Source organism: Solea senegalensis, linkage group LG5 (genome assembly GCF_019176455.1).
Source record: "Solea senegalensis isolate Sse05_10M linkage group LG5, IFAPA_SoseM_1, whole genome shotgun sequence".
NCBI classification, from domain to species: Eukaryota; Metazoa; Chordata; class Actinopteri; order Pleuronectiformes; family Soleidae; genus Solea; species Solea senegalensis.
The window spans coordinates 26,992,677-27,012,795 of NC_058025.1; the positions used below are offsets into that span (position 1 = coordinate 26,992,677).

The following is a 20,119-nucleotide window of genomic DNA, read 5'->3' on the forward strand; positions in this document are numbered from 1 at the left end:
AAGCCAGTGTGTGAGACCTCAGTGATACCTGCATCCACTGCTTATGATAACCATGAAAACCTTGGACCTTTAACCCTTTACTGGGCAAAGAACAGAGCAGATGCCATCTAAGGAAAAGAGTAGACACAGGGAGTGTAGTGCTTTATATAGACTGAGGTGTGGTCCCACTCCTGAACATTATATATATATATAATATGCACAACCTTCACCTTCAAAACGCTTCCTGAAATCCCAGTTGAAAACATTGCAGTGGAGGCCAGATATTGTGAAAGCTGCACATTCACAGATCACAGATCAGATGACCTTTATCTTTACTGTCTTTGCTGCTGTAAAACTGTAAATGTCTTATCTTATTCTGAAAATACGACGCTACAGCTGTCCTGCTGTCGGTTTTATTTATAATTATAATGTTTTTAATTGTTAAATTATTTATAATTCAATATTAATATTTATAATTATTGAGCACATGTCTGCCTGTTAGCATGTCAGCAACAGGCAGACGTGCTTTAGAGCATCTTCACTGCAGACCCTTGTTTTTGAGAGGGGTACTGAGACTTTTTAGGTCTGGTATCGTTCAGTCTGTCTGGTGCTTAACAGCGAGCTGTGCTGGCATCCTGCGGGTTAATCTCAACTACAGTTTGCGACTCACAGATGGAAATGTACACCATTTTTAACATGCTTTCTCAATCTCTAATGTAATCTACCGGAGCTCTATGTAATACATTTGTTACGTATTTGACCTTTAATTCATCTGTTTAGGACTGCCCCAAAATAATGGGAATATCCGGTCTGACATAACGAGGGCATAACAAGAACCTGAGCGACTAATCACAACAAAGAGATGATTATATGCATTCTGGGTTGGCCTCTTGTCGTCGTAATAGAGAACTTTAATCCCTGACACAAGGTCTATTGTAGCTGCCCGTGTGATGTTCTGGGATATCTGAGGTGGTGCTTCCTCTACTCATGTTATGAACATATGCTGTGTTTCCATCATGGTATGGTTCACTTTCGCCGTCACAGGTTCTAGAGACAAACGGTCAATTTAGAGTGTCAAATTCACCTAATCCCTTTACTGCATGTTTTTTGGACTGTGGGAGGAAACCCACACACACACACACACATGGGGAGACCATGCGAACTCCATGCAGAGAGGCCCTTGTTCTGACCAGGTCTCCTTTCATTTACTAACATGTTCAGTTGGATTTGTCTTCCTCACAGAAGGACAAACTTACAGATGAACCCACGTTATTGAAAACTTAACCTCCGTGCTAACAAATGGCAAGATTTAAAAGTATTTAATTATAGATGCCGAAGCTGCAAACGAATACTCATCATAGTAAAACTAAGGAGCGAGCCATTTGACTCCTATTATGTTCCTCAAAGTCATGCTGTGAGGGACAATACCTGACTTAAGTATTTAGCAGCCAAACAGACAGAAAGCGGATGCTTTTGCAGTCACCACCTGTTACTTCTGCAGCGCTGCAGGACATCCTCGTGTCACATTACCTTTCCATTCACAGTGAGCGAGTCTCATTTCAGCCAGGGCGACTCACTCTATAGGTGTTTACAGTAGAGTATAATATAGTAAAGTACTGATAGGCATTTATATGATGAATAGAATAGAAACTTCAGCGATTTAAAGTGGTCTCTTGGTTACTACATGTGACCTAAATCACCAGAGGTCAATTGCTTTCATATTTTATTCAAATCTTACAGTCCTTGAAAAATGGCGGAGCACTTGAAGGTCCAGTTTATTTATCTTTTTATTTATTTATCTTTTTAGATGTACCATGTTACATCTTGTGCTGCCACAGAAGGAGGAGTGGAGGAGTGTTCTTCTCTTTGTTAAAACTCTGCACTTTCATTCCCACACACTGAGAACATGTGAGGTCAACACGGCTCCTTTGGTGATTTGAATTCTCACCTTACAGTAAAACACTGTCACTACATGGACACTGTGATTGGTCATTGGAACGAGTGAAAAAGAAAACTCCCATTTGAGTAAACACTGGCTCGGTCTATACCACAACATCCTGTCAAAATGTATATATTAATTAGAATAAAAAATATGGGCTATTCATGGAAGAGGATTAGTGCCACGTGTGACTTTTTTGGAAGCAAAAAGAAATAAAATGAAGCCGGAATTCTGAGATTAAAGTCAGAACTGAACTTTGATGTCAGAATTCAGATTTTATTTCTTTCATATTAAAAATCACATGTGGCCCTAATCCCCTTCCTAATAAGCTGTAAAACGCAGATTTAAAATACTTTCAAATCTTTGTCTATGCACATAATAAACACCAACTCTCCCTTCAACGATCATATCTGCTTGGGCAGACGCTTTTCCATCAGCTTCTCCTCCAAACACGTCAGCAGGAATGGATCCACTTTAGGGTCAAATTTGTTAGCAAACCAGTGGCCATCGTTAAGGAGCCAGCGCAGTTCAGCAGCTCCGTAAATGCAAACACTCCTCACGTGTGTACCCGTGCAGGCGGGGTAAAGTTTTCCTTCTAAGTAGTTCCACTTTACCAGTCGCGTCTTACTCCTCAGATCTGTGATATCTGCTTCTGACCTGGGAATATGTCCTGGAACTCCAGGCAGCCTGGAGAGTGTGGCCCAGAAGTGTTCGTCTGGTGAGTACGTGTCAGCAGACCATGACAGGAAGTCCTTCGCTACCTGGCTGCTGCTGATGTGATGCACAAAATCCCACGACAGGACGAAAAATGCGCTGCCAACGAACATCTCGATCCCATGAGGAGGAGCGTCTTTGGCCGCCGTGGTTTTCACGGGCATGCGGTGATACTCGTACGGCACTTTTTTAAGCTCGTGCTGGAAGTGGAAACGCTGTTTCTTGAATTCACTGGGGCGACTGGTCTCCAGCATGTTACTGCCATTCAGCTGCTTCAGTTCAAGCACCAGCTCGTAGTTTGACTTCAGAGGAAAGTCCTGGCCACACAGGTTGATGGCATACTTCCACTTGACCTCAGACCTCATCAGGTCAGAGAGGCAGTTGAGGTCGGCATACAGCCTGGTGATGTGGGCGTATTCCACAGACTCCAGTCTGGAGGCGATGAAAACATTTGGAATGCACCGAGCCAGGTTTTGAACGGCGTTTATGAACACTGGGGAGGACTTCTGATCGTAGTGAATGCAGTAGATGTTATGAGGTGCATAGATGGCATGAAGAACACGCTCCACCATGGGTGCATTTTTATGCACCACCAGAGAGTAAGCCAGCGGGAAGCTCCGCTCCGCCTCCGACACAGGAACTTGATTGTAAGCCCTTGCTCTGATGAATGTTTGACAGTCTGCAGTGAGACTCAGCGCACTCTCATCATCCACGGCCACGGCCACTTTCCTTTTAATCTCAAGAGTTTTGCCTATTTCCACGGGGTCAAGCTCGTAAATGGCCGTGCAGTTGATGTTGTACTTGCGGTTGAGAATTCCGTAGACGCTGGCTGGGATTCCATAGGGATCAAGGTAGACACTGTCCCTCGGCGTCACTTTAATGTAGACCAGCAGACAGACCGCCAGCACAAACAGAGAAAACAGGAAACACCTGTGTTTCACGTTTTGAAGGCACCGGACACATCGTATTTTCATTCTGGGAGATAAGAGCAAAAAAAAAAGACAAACAAGACATGAATTTATATTCTCATTGTATTTCAGTAACTCATGAAGGTTCACGTCATAGAAAATTCAATCATTGGTGTAAGAGGTCAGTGACCTCTGTGGTGTCTAATCTAAAGGTTGCATAGGAGTGAGCTGAGGGATATTCAGCTGCAGCATGACAATGTTTACACACTGTCAAAATTACTAAAGTATGACTTTTTGACAGATTTTGGACGACATACTATACTATGACTTTTTTGACTGATTTTGGACGACATACTATACTATGACTTTTTTGACTGATTTTGGACGACATACTATACTATGACATTTTTGTCACATTTTGGACGACATACTATACTATGACTTTGACTGATTTTGACATACTATACTATGACTTTTTGACTGATTTTGGACAACATATACTATGACTATTTTTTGATTTTTGACAACATACTATAGTATGACTTTTTGACAGATTTTGACATACTATACTATGACTTTTTGACTGATTTTGACAACATACTATACTATGACTTTTTTGACAGATTGGGGACGACATACTATACTATGACTTTTTTGACAGATTTTGGACGACATACTATACTATGACTTTTTTGACTGATTTTGGACGACATACTATACTATGACTTTTTTGACAGATTTTGGATAAGAGCAAAAAAAAAGACAAACAAGACATGAATTTATATTCTCATTGTATTTCAGTAACTCATGAAGGTTCACGTCATAGCAAATTCAATCATTGGTGTAAGAGGTCAGTGACCTCTGTGGTGTCTAATCTAAAGGTTGCATAGGAGTGAGCTGAGGTATATTCAGCTGCAGCATGACATTGTTTACACACTGTCAAAATTACTAAAGTATGACTTTTTGACAGATTTTGGACGACATACTATACTATGACTTTTTTGACAGATTTTGGACGACATACTATACTATGACTTTTTTGACTGATTTTGGACGACATACTAAAGTATGACTTTTTGACTGTCGTGGAAAACATCAAATTATTTTTGTGGTAGTTTTTAAACCAGTGACGTGTTTTTCTGACAGAGCACTTCCTGTGCAACAAAACGAGCACACCCAGGCTCATCCCAGACCGATGCCATAACGGAGCCGAGGGTAAAGAGAGCACAACAGCTCAGTTTCATCGAGTCAGAGACACGCAGAGAGAGAGAGCGAGAGACCTTCATTTTCACGGTAAGAATCAGGAGCAATTCTAATTATATACATGTCGATGATTTTACGTAAATCTCAACAACAAAACAAGTCGGCATTAGTGATAAATATAACGGAACGGCCGGATGATGATGATGGTGAAGCGTTGCCTCTTACTCACTGCTCTAAATATAAAAACAGGCCTGGTAAACTGTGCCTTTCCATGTGTTGTGGTTATGGCTGATATGTTGATTTAATTTATTAATCTGTTGTTAGGTTAACCTGATGGTAATTCATTCTGAAGGATTGAAAAGGGCAGTGTGGATTAACAGATGAATAATTATTGTAATCTATAATAATACATTATTGTGTTCATTTTGGATAATTTTGAAATGTAGCGCTGTGCACTTTTTTTGCATGTCATGCTTGTTTTCATCATGTATGGTGTTTGTTGTAATTACATTCAAATGCTTTTATCTGCAGAGCCACAATGGGGAAGCTGTGTGAGGTTGCAGTTGTCGCCCTCCTTATTATGGTTTTCCTGAACACTGAATCCACATGGGCTAAAAAGAGTGGAGGCTTCAGCAGCAGTGGCAGCAAAGGAAAGCCGTCGTCCACCAACAGGGGTGGGTCACATTCGAAACCATCCAGCTCTCAGCCAGGAAACTATCCTCGACAGCCGCAGACTCCCAATCGAAACCCCAACCCCTACCCTGCTGGTGGAAGCTACCCTGGAGCAGGCAACACCAACCCAGGGGGGTATCCCAGGCAACCCCCCGCAAGTAATCCAGGAGCTGGTAGTTACCCCAATCAGGGAGGATATCCCAACCAAAATCCAGGCAGAGGAAATCCTAACCAAAATCCAGGTGGAGGATATCCTAACCAGTACCCGGCAGGTGGTGGGTACCCAGCCGGTGGCTATCCCAACCAAAATCCAGGTAGAGGATATCCTAACCAAAATCCAGGTGGAGGATATCCTAACCAGTACCCGGCAGGTGGTGGGTACCCAGCAGGTGGCTATCCCAACCAAAATCCAGGCAGAGGATATCCTAACCAGTACCCGGCAGGTGGTGGGTACCCAGCAGGTGGCTATCCCAACCAATATCCAGGCAGAGGGTATCCTAACCAGTACCCAGCCGGTGGTGGGTACCCAGCAGCCGGTGGTGGCTACCCAGGTGGTTATCCCAACTGGAACCCAAATAATAAGATCCACAGCCCACATTATGGTGGTGGGGGAGGAGGCTATGGACATGGCGGTTATGGGATGGGAGGGTCGCCGTTCTCTCGATCTGTGCAGAACATGGGATACAAGCCAAAGTCATCAGGTTTTGCCAAAAAAGCCATCGTCGCAGCAGGTGTCGGTGCCGTGGCCGGAATGGCCGTTGGCTACGGTCTAGGCCGCTTCCCTCGACCACATTTCAATTTCCGCAGCCCAGAAGAGGAGCACTACTACAACAACTACATGTACCGCCGCTATGGCTCCCGCTCTACAGATGAAAAGGATTATGGCCGTGATTTTGAGTACAAAATTCCACCACGGGCAGAGTCGTACGACAGCTTCATAGAGCGCTGCATGAATAGGTCTGACCTGCTGAAAAATCAGGGCAACAGCTCTTCCGGTGGGGACGACGACACCGTTGGCATTGAAGAAATTGGATACCCGGCTCTGATTGAGCAAATGAAGATGCGTCGCTGTGTGGAGAATTTCATGGTTTATTCAGAGCAATTTCTGGTGGAACGAAAAGCCGAGCAACAAATGAATCCCAGGAATCGTAGCAGCCTACTGAGCTGTGGGCTGGTCGAGCTGCTCACCTCCCTTGCCATGCTCCTGTCCAGCATGCTTGTTCTCCAGTGAGAACAATTAGCCTCTCTTTCACCAAACCCCATATGGGTTTTCTATTTCCTCCATTATACTGTATGTGCATGACCGCAATTTACTTATAAATATTTGTCTCCACTTAACCGTGTACATCCTGTTGGAGCTCGTTTTGTCATATTTAGTGAAGCACTTTGTGTCACTGCAGACTAACAAACGGTATGGAAATGTTTATGTGTGAATCATAAAAAAAAAAGACGCAGTAGTCAGTTTAAAATGGGTTATTTTTGGGCTGTGCATTTTGCATCTCCTCTTTTATTTAGCGCCGCAAACACAGAGAACAGATTCAGGGTTTGTGTTTTTGTGACAATTTATTACGATTATAGTTATACCTGCTACTGTATACAATGGGAATGTATCTGACTTTTATACACTGTATATATACATAGACCATGTATTCACCCTTTCACCAGTAACAAAATATGGGCAAATTAGTTTAATGCAAGTTAAAGTCAAGGTCTGAATAATGAATATTTGCACAGATGCCAGTGCGTTTTCAGTTTTCTCAACTTTTCAAAACTTTGTATCACTGTTTATCACTGTATATCATTCATACATTTATTAATGGGATAGCTTTACATTACAATTTTCCAGTGGTGTCCACAGCCTGAATGTGATAGTGGGTTGGAACCTACTACTACTGTTTTGTGATGCCCAAGAGTTACCACAATGATATTGTGAGATGATAAAAGCCTTATGGATTCCCTAGACATCGTCATTAAGGCCCTAACATTTATAAACAACATTAATTAACCTGGGAGACATTGGAAGCGTATGTTTTGCACAACGGAAGATTTTTCCCATGTACACATTTGTTTGATTATTTAAAAAAAAAAAAAAATCACATAATGAAATCAAAATAAAAGGATTACATGAAGAGCAACTGTGGAGATTCTCATTTATCCAGGTCATGAGGTCCAGCCACTCCTGGTTTTACATGTTTGAATTTATGCAGAGTAGGTGTGTCATTTCTCTCTCAGGTATGTGTTGCCCTTTTGTTGGTTGTGTTTGTTGTTTTGCTGCCTGTAAAGTCCCACAGTGCATCTGATAACTCTTGAAAGAGGAAACTGGATGCCTCCAACGGTGACGATGCCTCTTGTTGATAATGCTCAATTAAACCGAGAAGGCTTTTATGATTTCATTGTTCCATAGCAATTTTCACTTTGCAACACCCTCTTAACTGTCACACTCGCATACTCGTAACTGGAGGCACTGGCGCCGACTTGAAAAAGTTTGGAAATCACTGGAAATTACAGAGGGTGTTTGATTTTCATTGGACATGAATATAGCCTCATTTGAATGAAATTGATGTTTCAGTGAAAAATTCCAGGCTGGAATGTTTCGTCCTCCTGTAGCTGCTGTGAGTTTTAAAAAACACCTTAGTTTGTTTCACTCCACCTCATTCTGCTAATGATGTACAGCTCTGTGCAGTACACACAGTTGTGTGTCTGGTGCATTTTTGTGTATTTTTTTTGTTTCATTATATTTTCTTTCTTTCTCTCCATCTGGATAACAAGGTCCATTGTTTAGTGTGTAATATCCGACATATATATTACTGTGTCAAGTCAAGAGCAGTTGAGTCTGTCCAGCCACTGTGCGGTTTATCTAAAGTGACATATACACATGTTTTGTTGTGATGATTCTTCTTTTGTTGTTGGTTTTCTTGTACACCCACAGTTTTTCCATTTCTGGTAAAATTCAGTTGATTTGAAATCCTGGTTATGTCATTGCTGTAACATTTGTTAAGTGCACTTATTTCCCTTTCGGACTGGATATTTTGTAACTGCATTGCGGAGCTTGCACTGAGATTGTAGACATCTGTGTGTGTTTGTTTTTGTTTTGTTTTTGTGTGGTTTTTACATTTGTGTAAGCTCCACTCAACTCATTTTGAGATTAGTATGATTCAAATATTTGTCATGGACATTTACTTGTGAAATAAACATAAATAAAGTAATGTATTTGACTTAGTTAATGTCATTTCATAGACACTGTCACGCATTGTCATTTATGATTTTTAAATAGACATAAATGGAACATATGAAACTTGTGGTTCATCTCTTATTTTGCTTTGTGGAACACTTGTTCTGGCAATAAATGATAAACAGCCAATGTTCCATATCAGTTTAATAATTGTTGAGCCTGATATAAGTGATATATGAGTGAATGCATAATGATTAAGGTACTGAAAGCAGCAGTTAGAATAATGGTAAATGGTCTATTTTTATATATACCATCCCCACAGTGTCCCACAATCATAAAGTCAACAGGATATCAATGTGAATGTAAGACTTTAAGACAAACATTATCAGTCCCAAAATAAACAAGAAAGGACAGGAAGAAAATTTAAAAGGAGTTTTTATTTGGTTTGATCAGAGCATAGATCAATCGCCTCTTGCCCAGACTGCTAGAGAAGACACCACAAATGTGAGGCAGAGGAAGTTAGTTGTGGGAGCAGGGGCAGCTGCGTTTCCAAAGGCTCTCCACAGAGACCGGTTGTGATATCCTTGGCCTTGCTGTTGACCTCCATCAGCGGTGGACCTGTGGCCATGACGATTCCCAGAGCTGTGCTTAGGCTTCCCGAGGAACCCCAGCCCGTACCCAGTGCCCGTGCCCCCCAGCATACCCGCTGCAGCTGCTCCTGCCCACTTCAGGCCCGGCTTGGGGAGGAGGCCTTTGCTCTGAGGGAGAGACACTTTGCTGCCGTCACCTTTTCCTCGCCCTCTGATGCTGCCTCCGTGCTTACTGTACACATGCTGTGCACCTGGGCACAGTGTTGCCATAAGCAACAGCCAAACCCACAGTGAGGCAAGCTTCTGCTGGTCAGCCATTACTGGAAATGCACACGCTGCAGAAACACATCAATGCACAACAATAATAGACAGACATGATCCTGAAACGTTTTCTTCCTCGTGCTAATGATATTAATATGATGTTGTTTTTCCTTTTATTTTTGGACAGAGTATATTATTAGGAATCATTGCTCCCTGACAGCAGAGAGCAACAAATGTACCCCTCCATTTCTGTTCGCAAGCACAGCAGAGAACTACGGTGGAAGAGAATGTGAACACTCATCTCCACTCTCTGTAATTTTTCCCTTTTCTTCTTTACTGATTTACATGTTGGATTGATGTGGGTGGAGCCATATTTCCCCCCTCATCAGTGCAGTATACGCTTCCGCTTTAACACGAAATGTAGAAGCAGTTTGTGATGCATATTGTGATACGATAGTGGGATCATATCCTGATTCCTACACACAATTTACTACAACAGCAGCTTTGTCGTTAACCTTTAACTGCTGCCACCCAATGGCTTTACTCATACAGCAGGGGTATTCAACTAAAAGTCTAGGTAAAAGTTAGAGAAAGATTCCTCAAACAAAGGTCCGGAAAGTCATAATTCTAACTTGCGTTATTATTTAGTAGTGGGATATATATTGAAGTATCCTAGTAGTTGTATCAACGTCTGCATGTAATCAACAACTGACTGTCAGAAAATAAAGACTTCTTCTGTCACTTTTATACAATTATACTGAAGATATGTATTATTTTCTTCGCTCTTTATTTGTTTTTAATTTATTTTAGTGCTTATTTTCTGTGCCCTCAGTTCAGACTTGAGTGGGTATGTTTGGCTAAAAACTTTGTGCTTTGTCTCAGTTTCACATTGCCACGGTCTCTGAGCATATGAGACAGACTGGTTCTGTGCTTCCAGAGGGAAGGATGAACATGAACATGAAAGTTTTCGCTGTCCACTTTCCTCGTCTTAGAAAGACCCATGTTTCGTTATTTTTCTCTGGCTCACTCGTCTCTGTCCGTATTCAGGGTCGCAATGTTCATGGAATACAGACATTTGATTGGCTTCAATGGCATCACGTGGGACTCGAATGCAATTGGTCAGTGGATTTCCTGATTCGCTTAACCAGTACCGTAAAATCTAGAGAAGCTGCGCTCAAAATTTAAAATACTTTTATTAATAATTTATTGACTGCCGGTCCAGGTCCATATAGGACAGCGTCTGGGTCTGGACTCGGACCGCGGTCCGCCTGTTAGTGACCACTGTCATACAGCATTGCACCTCATGTGATGTGTCAGTGCACACCTCACAATATTCTGCCATATTGATTTTTATAATACATATAAATGCACTATAATAGATCTAAAAGTATTATTCTAAGGCAAAAACCAATTTGTATTTTATTTTAAAGCAATTATACACTTATACAAACATGAATATAAGTAGTATATTCAATTAACCTCCATAACGGAGGGCGACACTCTGGACCTTTCAGGCTATTGAATGTTAAACTGGCATAAAAGCTTTCAGTTCTGATCACTGTGCACGAGCACGGACACAAAAGACGTCCAGAACAATCCACACGTTCTGTCAACACATGGATTAGCTGGACATTATGTGTGTGTGTGTGTGATGCATATTATTCCCGGTCCTAGTGTTTTTGTTTTTCTCCAGCTCAGATAAATGCATCACCATATGTTTTGTTTTTGTTTGTTTTTTAAGCAAAACATTAAATTACATCAATACATGTTAAGAAACTGACCCATAAAGTTTAAAACCAACAGGTAAATAATCACATAAACACATCTTTTGGTGCTTATAAAATAATAATGCAATTAATATGGTGTTAATATTTTGGACGTACCTTTATGACAGGTGAGGCAGAGATGTGGTGATGCTGCAGTGCTGGTGCTTTTTTTTCTCCCCCCCAAATCACAATACTTACAGTAAAGTAGAGCTGCATGTTGGTTTTCAATATCATTTCCATATCAACAGCCAGCACAGCTCCTCCCCCCCAAACAGTCCCTGCACTGCTATTGGTTATTGATCAATAATACAGAGCAGGTTCAATGATTTCTGATGATGGGGCATTTCACATGCAAGTTCTGACACCTGGTTTTATCTGATGACACAGCAAATGTGTACGCAAACAAACACATTATTATTACAAGCAGTGACTCATTATTTCCCATTATTCTAAATACATAACTTCAGTATTTCTGGTTCAAATAACATGATTTATTTAACTGATATTTTAAAGTTAAGCTCAAATACTAAAATTAGCATTATTGACCGAGGTGCAGTAGAGTGCTCGTGTGACGCTTAATGTTAAAGTCTGAGGGCTTTAAAACACTTGTATTGATTCTATAGCTCAGTGGGTGATTTCATAAATGACAGCATAAACGCTCTCACACACATTTTCACGAACATAATTCCATTTTGGTTGACGGCAGAGTTTATTCTGAGTGTAGCCCAGCAGCAATTTTGGTTAAAATAACTATATTATATTACTATATTATATATATATATATATATATATATATATAACTATATTAACCATTAAGTATTATTAGAACTAATAATAATGTGTTCAACCTATATTTTACATTTAAGCTAAATGTAGCTCATGTTTCCCGTGTCCTGTGTCGGTGAGTTTTTCATCTAACAGCCACGTCACCAAGTACAAGTCAAGTTTCTTGACTATAGATTTTTTTCGAGCGTCTTCTGTTCAGAAAAGTTTTGAGTCAAATAATATCAACAGACACAGTATTTGAAATTGTAATAATTGAACCAGAACATTGACTAGTGGCTGTTATTCTCATGACGTGTCTCATTCTGCTACGTCAGGCAAATTTCAGCATCATTTCTTGGACTTATGGTCGTGTTAGAAATGATTTATCTCGATCACTCTCTCCCAGTTACTTTCCTTAGAGACAGATAATGATTCTTTGCCTCTATTATCATTTAAGAGAGTTCAAAGAGCAGAATTAGTCCCATTTTTCCCCCTAAAGTGACATAAGTGTTGACCTGGGAGGAAACCCACCAGGCCGGCCAGAAATCATCAGGGAGCTAATGTTCAATTATGCTCACCATTCGTTGTAGTGCAGGGTTAACACCAGACAGAGGGTGTCCCATCTCTTTGGTATCACTGTCCTAAAAGGCACTGACCTCCCGTTCAGATTAGTGCACAGAAACACACTGAGTGCCATAAATAATCTGTGGGATGAAATATTTCAGTGTGTGTGTGTGTGTGTGTGATCACTCCACCACACTCACCGTGATATGAATATAAGCTTTGTGAAATTAACATTATTGACCGAGTTGCAATGAAGTGCTTGTGTAATGGTTAATGGAAGGTTAATGTTAAAGTGTGAAGATAAGGTGTGGGCCTTAAAACACACGTATTGATTCTATAGCTCGGAGGGTGATTTCAGACGTGATGGGATAAATGCTTTCATACACACACACACACACACACACACACACACACACACACACTGAAATATTCCATTATGGCTGACGGTGTATTTTGACTCTGTCCGTGTCATATACTGTGTGTGTGTGTGTGTGTGTGTGTGTGTTTCAAGTATTACTCATGTTGTGGGGACATGTATTTGTTCACGTAGATATACATACATATATAGAATACACACACACACACACACACATAAGCAGCAGTTTGCTGGAATAATATCTGCTTTAGATATGGTCATGGATTAAGTTTCATTATTGATAATCTACATAACTGATAGTCTCTGTATTCCATATTTTCATGTCAGTGTTCATCATTTCACTGGCTGGTCAGGACAAATGTGCTGTCACACATGATACAACCATAAGGACAATTTTAAACAATGCTAATTCAGAATAATCTGTAATCTCTGTTTGATAAAGATTATGTTTGACCTGTATTTCCTTTTACTTCACATGCAGTGAGATCATCTCTGAGGATTGTGCAGCATGTGATCACCTCTGTGGTCTTGTACTGTTGCTGGTGCTCATGTCTCACCAAATGCTTTATGAGAATAAAGCAGATTTATGGCAATATTCTTGTGCCGTGGTCCACGTTCATATCCAGCATGAAGCACTTTGCTGGAATTATACTGACTATCATTGTGTCACACTTGAAGGTCCGTCCGTCAATCCCTTTTCTACCTCTTCATCCACCGCGTGAGGGTTACGGAGAGCTGAAACCAATCCAAGGTGACAAAGAGTCAAAGTCAAAGTCTTACGCTCAAACCTTTGGTCCATTTACAGTGTCCAGTTCACTTAATCTACAATCTGCATGTTTTTGGATAGTGGGAGGAAGCCGGAGTACCTGGAGACAGCACACACACACACACACACACACACACACACACACACTGGGAGAACATGCAAACACCACATAGAAAGGATCCAAAACCTTCTTGCTGTGAGGCAACAATGCTGACCACTTCATCACCATGTGGCCCACTTTGACTTGTAATGGTGAGACTGCAGATTGTAACAAAGGACTCTTTATCTCACTCCAAACTCCAGTGGACGTGGATCATGGCAGAGAGGATGCAGTCGTTCTTAACTAAAGCAGAAACATCTGTAGCTGCTGGAGAAACAAGCTGACGATAGTAAAGCGACACTCATGCAAACAAAGTCACGGGTCGTATATTCACGCTTCATGTTGTGTGTCTCCACTTAGACAACGTGAGCTTCATCACCTCATCACTTGTTTCTACAGGAGCTGCTGCTCACTCCATCCTCTTGATTGTTCTAGTTTCTGGGTTCTACACAGACGGCGTTGTCGTTCATTTTTAATGAACTAGTATTAAGCATTTTCCTTTGCCGTCTGCCCATGATTCAGCCTCAACAATTAAACTTTAGCCAGGTGTGTCAAAAATGACTGTGACTGGAGTTTGTTTACTCACTCACTCATGCATAAACCTCGTTGAAGCCATTTTGGAGAGTGGTGGTTTTTCCATTGTTATTTTACCACCTACATGTCTTTTTTTGGCTGTGCTGACAAACCACACACGGCACATGACGGGCAGCACCGCCGTGGTTGGAGTGAAGTGACTGCAGCTACACTCAGCACAAAAAGTCAAGCTAAGGTCCCTCAAGGAGCGAGTCACGTTCAAAGGCTCTTTGACGGACCTTCTGCTTTGAAAATCCATCTCTTTTTCTGTCGAATCATTGTCGACGTGGCAGAAGACACAGAGGTGAAAAGGCATCAAGAACCTCTCAGAAGTACCGCGGTCGTGCTGGAAGGCACACAATTGATTTAGAGTGAGAGCATCATATTGAGTTGAAATATAATCGGTGTCTGGTTGCTACTTTTGCCCGAGTATTGATAGAAATAGAGTGAGATAACATTTCCCCCAATTCAGAAAGCTCCGACTGAAGAGAGAAATTCTTTAAGAAATCATGCGTGGAACACGGACTCTGATGTTACACATCTACTCGTTTGTACATTTGTGCATCAAAAACTGGGGGGTGTGGGGGGGGAGCGGGGTGGCTTGTGTAAGATCCATTGATGATATCAAAAGAGCACCCACCGTTGAGAGCATCTATTCTGAACCTGGAGCTAAGGTGGACAAAAAGCAGTGGCATCAATTCAGCAAGATTAAAAGAAAACCTACTGTACTACTGAGTGCATCAATTCTGGAGTACAAAAGAGGAAGGTGAGTGTCGAGATGAGGAGAGGGTTTGGCTCTAGTCTCTACATAACCTCTTGCCCCGACACAAAGCAGTGGTTTGAACCTCTCAGAGCAGCCGCATACATACAAGATAAGCTTGTCTGCATATTAATTCCGGGGAGATACAATTTGAAGCACTAAACCCCCTCAATGTCACATGCAAATCATGTCTCTGTTTAATTCCACAGGCACAAACTGTCAAATACTGCAGTGATCAGCCGGCAGAGCAGCATGACAGCAGCACTGATTAAAATGAGCAAGAGGGGAACGAAAGAAAATGACAGTCCAACACCTTCCCCTGTCCCTTTCAAAAGATATTGCTTTTGATTAAAAGTGCGTCGCGTCTGATTGAGATGAAGCAGCAAGGTTTAACTGATATTCTTCAGCAGAGTGTAATTGTGGTCTATTCCTGTGCTCCCAGCCACATGTTTTAATAAAGTCCTCACTGGCAACAGAGGGAGGAGATAAATCCAGCTTGGCATCGCGAGCCGTACACTTTACTGCCGTGTTTTCCCAACAAATTAATTAACTTAAATTTTCTCCACAAGGTAGAGGAAGTGGGAAGGAAATATCTGATGATTCAATGTCAGCTCAAGAGCGCTAAGTCCTTCCCAGCTTGTAAACTGGCTTGAATACTGTTTTCCCTTATTGTTGTTAATAAGTGCATTCAAATAATGATGTTGAGCACAGCATTAGTCATTCATGACTAATGAATGCTGCCATTGATGTGCAGCATATAGATTTAATATAATAATAATAATAATACTATTTAATTTTGATTGAACATCAAGGAAGCAAATTATTGATGCTTTTAATTATTATTGTGGGATTATTTATTGAGTGGATGTCATTGCAGAGGCAACCCAAACTGTTCATTGTGGTTAAGAAGAGTGATCAAGCAACAAGTCAGTCCAGAACTAACCCAGTAAACAAACACAACGTTTGTTTGTTCTTCAAAAAGAATCCACAACATGCTTCACATCACAGTGTTGTGTGTCTTTAAACCACAAACTCTGTATTTGAATTAGGGTTGTTATGCAATAATAGTTGTTGTTGTTTTATTCGGCCAATCAGCTGCTTCTCACAGAGGAAACACATGGCTACTTAATATGCAGCTGCTGCTGCTGCTGCTGCTCCTCACGGTGGCTGCTGCTTATTACTGTGGCTGCTGCTTATTACCGTGGCTGCTGCTTGTTACTGTGGCTGCTGCTTCACTGTTGAATGGAGATGGACACGGAAAACACTCTGTAGAGGCTGCTCTCACTTCTGCTATGCTAGCGGAAATTATGCTAACGCGTTAGCACTTAAGCTAGCGGACATTATGCTAACGCGTTAGCGCTTAAGCTAGCGGACATTATGCTAACGTGTTAGCGCTTAAGCTAGCGGACATTACGCTAACGAGTTAGCATTTAATTGTTGGCTGTATTGACGTCTATAGCAGACAATGGCAGCCAATGTGCTAAGCTAGCGGACTTTCCCGGACTTTAAACACACACAGGTGGATTATTTAGCGGCAGAACGAGAGAATAACTGTGACGACACCATGAGGCGAACACACCGTATGACGACATGACACCAGCGATGAAAATAAAGCAACCAGAACCTCTCATTAACCTTCTGTCTTCTTATGGGGTGAGTTTTCATTAACACTGTTAATCTAAGTTACAATAGTTTATGTTTGTTTGTGCTGGACGCTGTCTGTTAATCATCAACTGTGCGTTTCACAACATTATGTGGCTATATTGTTGTTAGCTAGCTCAGTGTTGTTGTTTTAAAATCATGATCAGATGATTGTATTATAAACTGTGACAGGAGCATGTCAACATATTGTTATTAATATGAATAACAAACCAGATGATTGTATTATAAACTGTGACAGGAGCATGTCAACATATTGTTATTAATATGAATAACAAACCAGATGATTGTATTATAAACTGTGACAGGAGCATGTCAACATATTGTTATTGATATGAATAACAAACCAGATGATTGTATTATAAACTATAACAGGAGCATGTCAACATATTGTTATTAATATGAATAACAAACCAGATGATTGTATTATAAACTATAACAGGAGCATGTCAACATATTGTTATTAATATGAATAACAAACCAGATGATTGTATTATAAACTGTGACAGGAGCATGTCAACATATTGTTATTGATATGAATAACAAACCAGATGATTGCATATAAACTGTGACAGTGAGTATGTCAACATATTGTTATTAATATGAATAACAAACCAGATGATAGTATTATAAACTGTGACAGGAGTATGTCAACATATTGTTATTAATATGAATAACAAAACCAGATGATTGAAATATTATAAACTGTGACAGGAGCATGTCAACATATATTGTTACATATGAATAAACCAGATGATTGTATTTATAACCGTGACAGGAGCATGTCAACATATTGTTATTATTATGAATAATGTAAAACCAGATGATTGTATAAACTGTGACAGGAGCATACAACATATTGTTATTAATATGAATAACAAACCAGATGATTGTATTATAAACTGTGACAGGAGCATGTCAACATATTGTTATTAATATGAATAACAAACCAGATGATTGTATTATAAACTGTGACAGGAGCATGTCAACATATTGTTATTAATATGAATAACAAACCAGATGATTGTATTATAAACTATAACAGGAGCATGTCAACATATTGTTATTAATATGAATAACAAACCAGATGATTGTATTATATTATATTATTATATCTTCATAGAACCTTTGGGGTCCCTAGACCTGTTATTGATAAACGTTGTTCAAACTGCTACAATAGTTCATCAGGGCTCTGAAGTTTTGAAGTCGGTTCAGAGTGAGATTTAGTCAGGTAGGTGATCGGTGTTGATCGGTGTTGTTCTGCAATATGGGAATTAGGTAAATTGGACTCTCTAAACTGACCATAGGTGTGAGAGTGAATGGTTGAATGGTTGTTTGTCTCGTTAAGTGGTTAAGTGATGGACTGACTGATCTGTCCACTGTAGAAATTCAGATTCTTTGAGTCTGCACCATAATGACGCTAAAAGAACTAGACATTTTACTTTACGGCATTAGTTATTATTAGTTTCAGAAATCCAGTGATTCAAATATATGTATTAAACATGTGTATTCTTTGGGAGGCGTTTGTCTTCATATCTAATTTCTAATGTCATCTTATTTGTGTAAAATCCATCCTATAACATAAACTACTGTATGTGGTCTGAAGGTCAGAGTTCACGTGTATCGTTGTCTTGTTAACAAATGCACGTTACTGTAACATTTATTATATTCTACCGTGATGGGAACATTGTATCACTGTGATCACTGCTGACTCAGAAACACAGAGAGAGGCTTGTGTTGTAGTTTTCTAGGAGCGATGGCTTCATTTTAACAGCAGCTCACAATTGTGTTTTTCTGGGGGAGCTCCGTGGAGCATGTGGCTTAAAATGGAAGAAACAGTCAAATCTAAAGGCCGCTGCTCTTCAGTAGCATCCATGTTGAATGTATGCAAAGGCTGCTCGCTGGTGCTTCTCTGGTTTCTGCAGAGGCAAATCAAATGGTTGGCAGACTGGCTGGATTCACCCAAGCACAATCTGCACCAGTGGCATTTATCATGTTAACATACTCACTTTCTTGAAGAACAAGCAGTTAACATCATCTGATACTAACCCACAATAACCAAACATTTAAAGTGTTGTTGAATGAGTGTGCATGTGTATTATTTGAATGAAAGAGGGAGAATGATAATATTTGTTGTAATAATAATAATAATAATAATAGTAGTTTATTTTAAAGACAACAAATAAAGGCAGGGGAATTTTGTTTAAACAAGCTAAAGAGCAAACAAATTCTTTTTTTTTTACTCAGCTACATTAAAAGTTATGTAAATGAAATGGAATATTACCAGAGATCATGTTCATTATTTCTGATTAATGATACAAATGGAAAACTATACAAAAACCTTGTAAAATGAATATCAGTATCAGTCAGTATTCAGTATTCAGCAATCAGCAATCAGTATTGTCTTAAAAAAATAACTTCTCATCCGAAATCAGTCACAGTGAGGGAGGAAGACAGACAGACAGACAGACAGACAGACAGACAGACACAGGAGAGAGAGCATGAAGAACAGAAAATAAAGTCACTTCTTTCCCTGGGAATAGAGAAGGATTCAAAATTCACCGCAATCAAAGAAAGTTCTCTGCTAACTATAAATCACTAGCCCTCATTCATCTTTTCCTCTGGTTACTGTCCTCTGAACAATGTGGCCAATACCTCTCTGTCACATGTCGTCCCGTGAATTTAGTCCCATTGTAAGAAGAGAAGTAGAACCAATCAAAGCCCAGTAACCAGCAATCAGCCCGGGACCCTTCAGCCAGGGCATCCCATGTTCCCCGGCAACCTGGAGGAAGAGAGAGACAGAGAGAGAGAGAGAGAGAGAGACGCCTGGTTAAATCAGGATCCTGAAGATTTGAAGTGTGCAGCATGATAAAATGGTGTTGGGATGCAGCCATCACTGACACCTCACAGCAAACTGCAAACTGCTGTCACTTGCACCTCAATGCACAATCAATTCCAGCCTTTCCTTCCTTATGCTGACACCTCAGAGGCAAACGCTCCATGTGTGTGTGTGTGTGTGTGTGTGTGTGTGTGTGTGCGCACGCTTGTATTTGTTACCTTATCAAGACCAGTAGTCCTCATGAAGACCAAAACGTGGTCCTAGTGAGGCAGGAACTGGTTGAAGCGACACAATGTCGGATTTCAACTTTCAAACTAGGACTCTAGGCAGTCATGATGGGGCCCTCGCGTCCTCACGCAGGTGTCCTCACGCAGGTGTCCCCACGCAAGCACTTCATAAGATAAACTTGATTTATCCCTCAAAGTTTGACGGGTTACAGCAGCAACACTCTTCCCCTGCTTTAAGTTACACAGGTGGAACTTTTCATGGAGTGGAGGTCATGGCAGAAAAAGC

At 40.6% G+C, this 20,119-nt stretch overlaps 2 protein-coding genes across 2 annotated transcripts; one reads left to right on the forward strand and one right to left on the reverse strand.

The window, feature by feature from the left end:
* Positions 1 to 2,187: 2,187 nt before the first annotated feature.
* Positions 2,188 to 3,664, reverse strand: gcnt4a (glucosaminyl (N-acetyl) transferase 4a). Its single transcript, XM_044025671.1, has one exon. It carries the CDS (start codon positions 3,604 to 3,606, stop codon positions 2,323 to 2,325), a length of 1,284 nt encoding a protein of 427 aa, XP_043881606.1. The 5' UTR covers positions 3,607 to 3,664; the 3' UTR covers positions 2,188 to 2,322.
* Positions 3,665 to 4,692: 1,028 nt separating this feature from the next.
* Positions 4,693 to 8,621, forward strand: LOC122769978 (calcium-binding protein P-like). The gene is made up of 2 exons (XM_044026916.1): positions 4,693 to 4,833; positions 5,275 to 8,621. Exon 2 carries the CDS (start codon positions 5,282 to 5,284, stop codon positions 6,644 to 6,646), a length of 1,365 nt encoding a protein of 454 aa, XP_043882851.1. The 5' UTR covers positions 4,693 to 4,833; positions 5,275 to 5,281; the 3' UTR covers positions 6,647 to 8,621.
* The last annotated feature ends 11,498 nt before the right edge of the window (positions 8,622 to 20,119 follow it).

Bases quoted from the DNA above. Each gene is read 5' to 3' on its own strand.
- gcnt4a (XM_044025671.1), bottom strand. From the start codon at position 3,606: ATGAAAATACGATGTGTCCGGTGCCTTCAAAACGTGAAACACAGGTGT.
- LOC122769978 (XM_044026916.1), top strand. From the start codon at position 5,282: ATGGGGAAGCTGTGTGAGGTTGCAGTTGTCGCCCTCCTTATTATGGTT.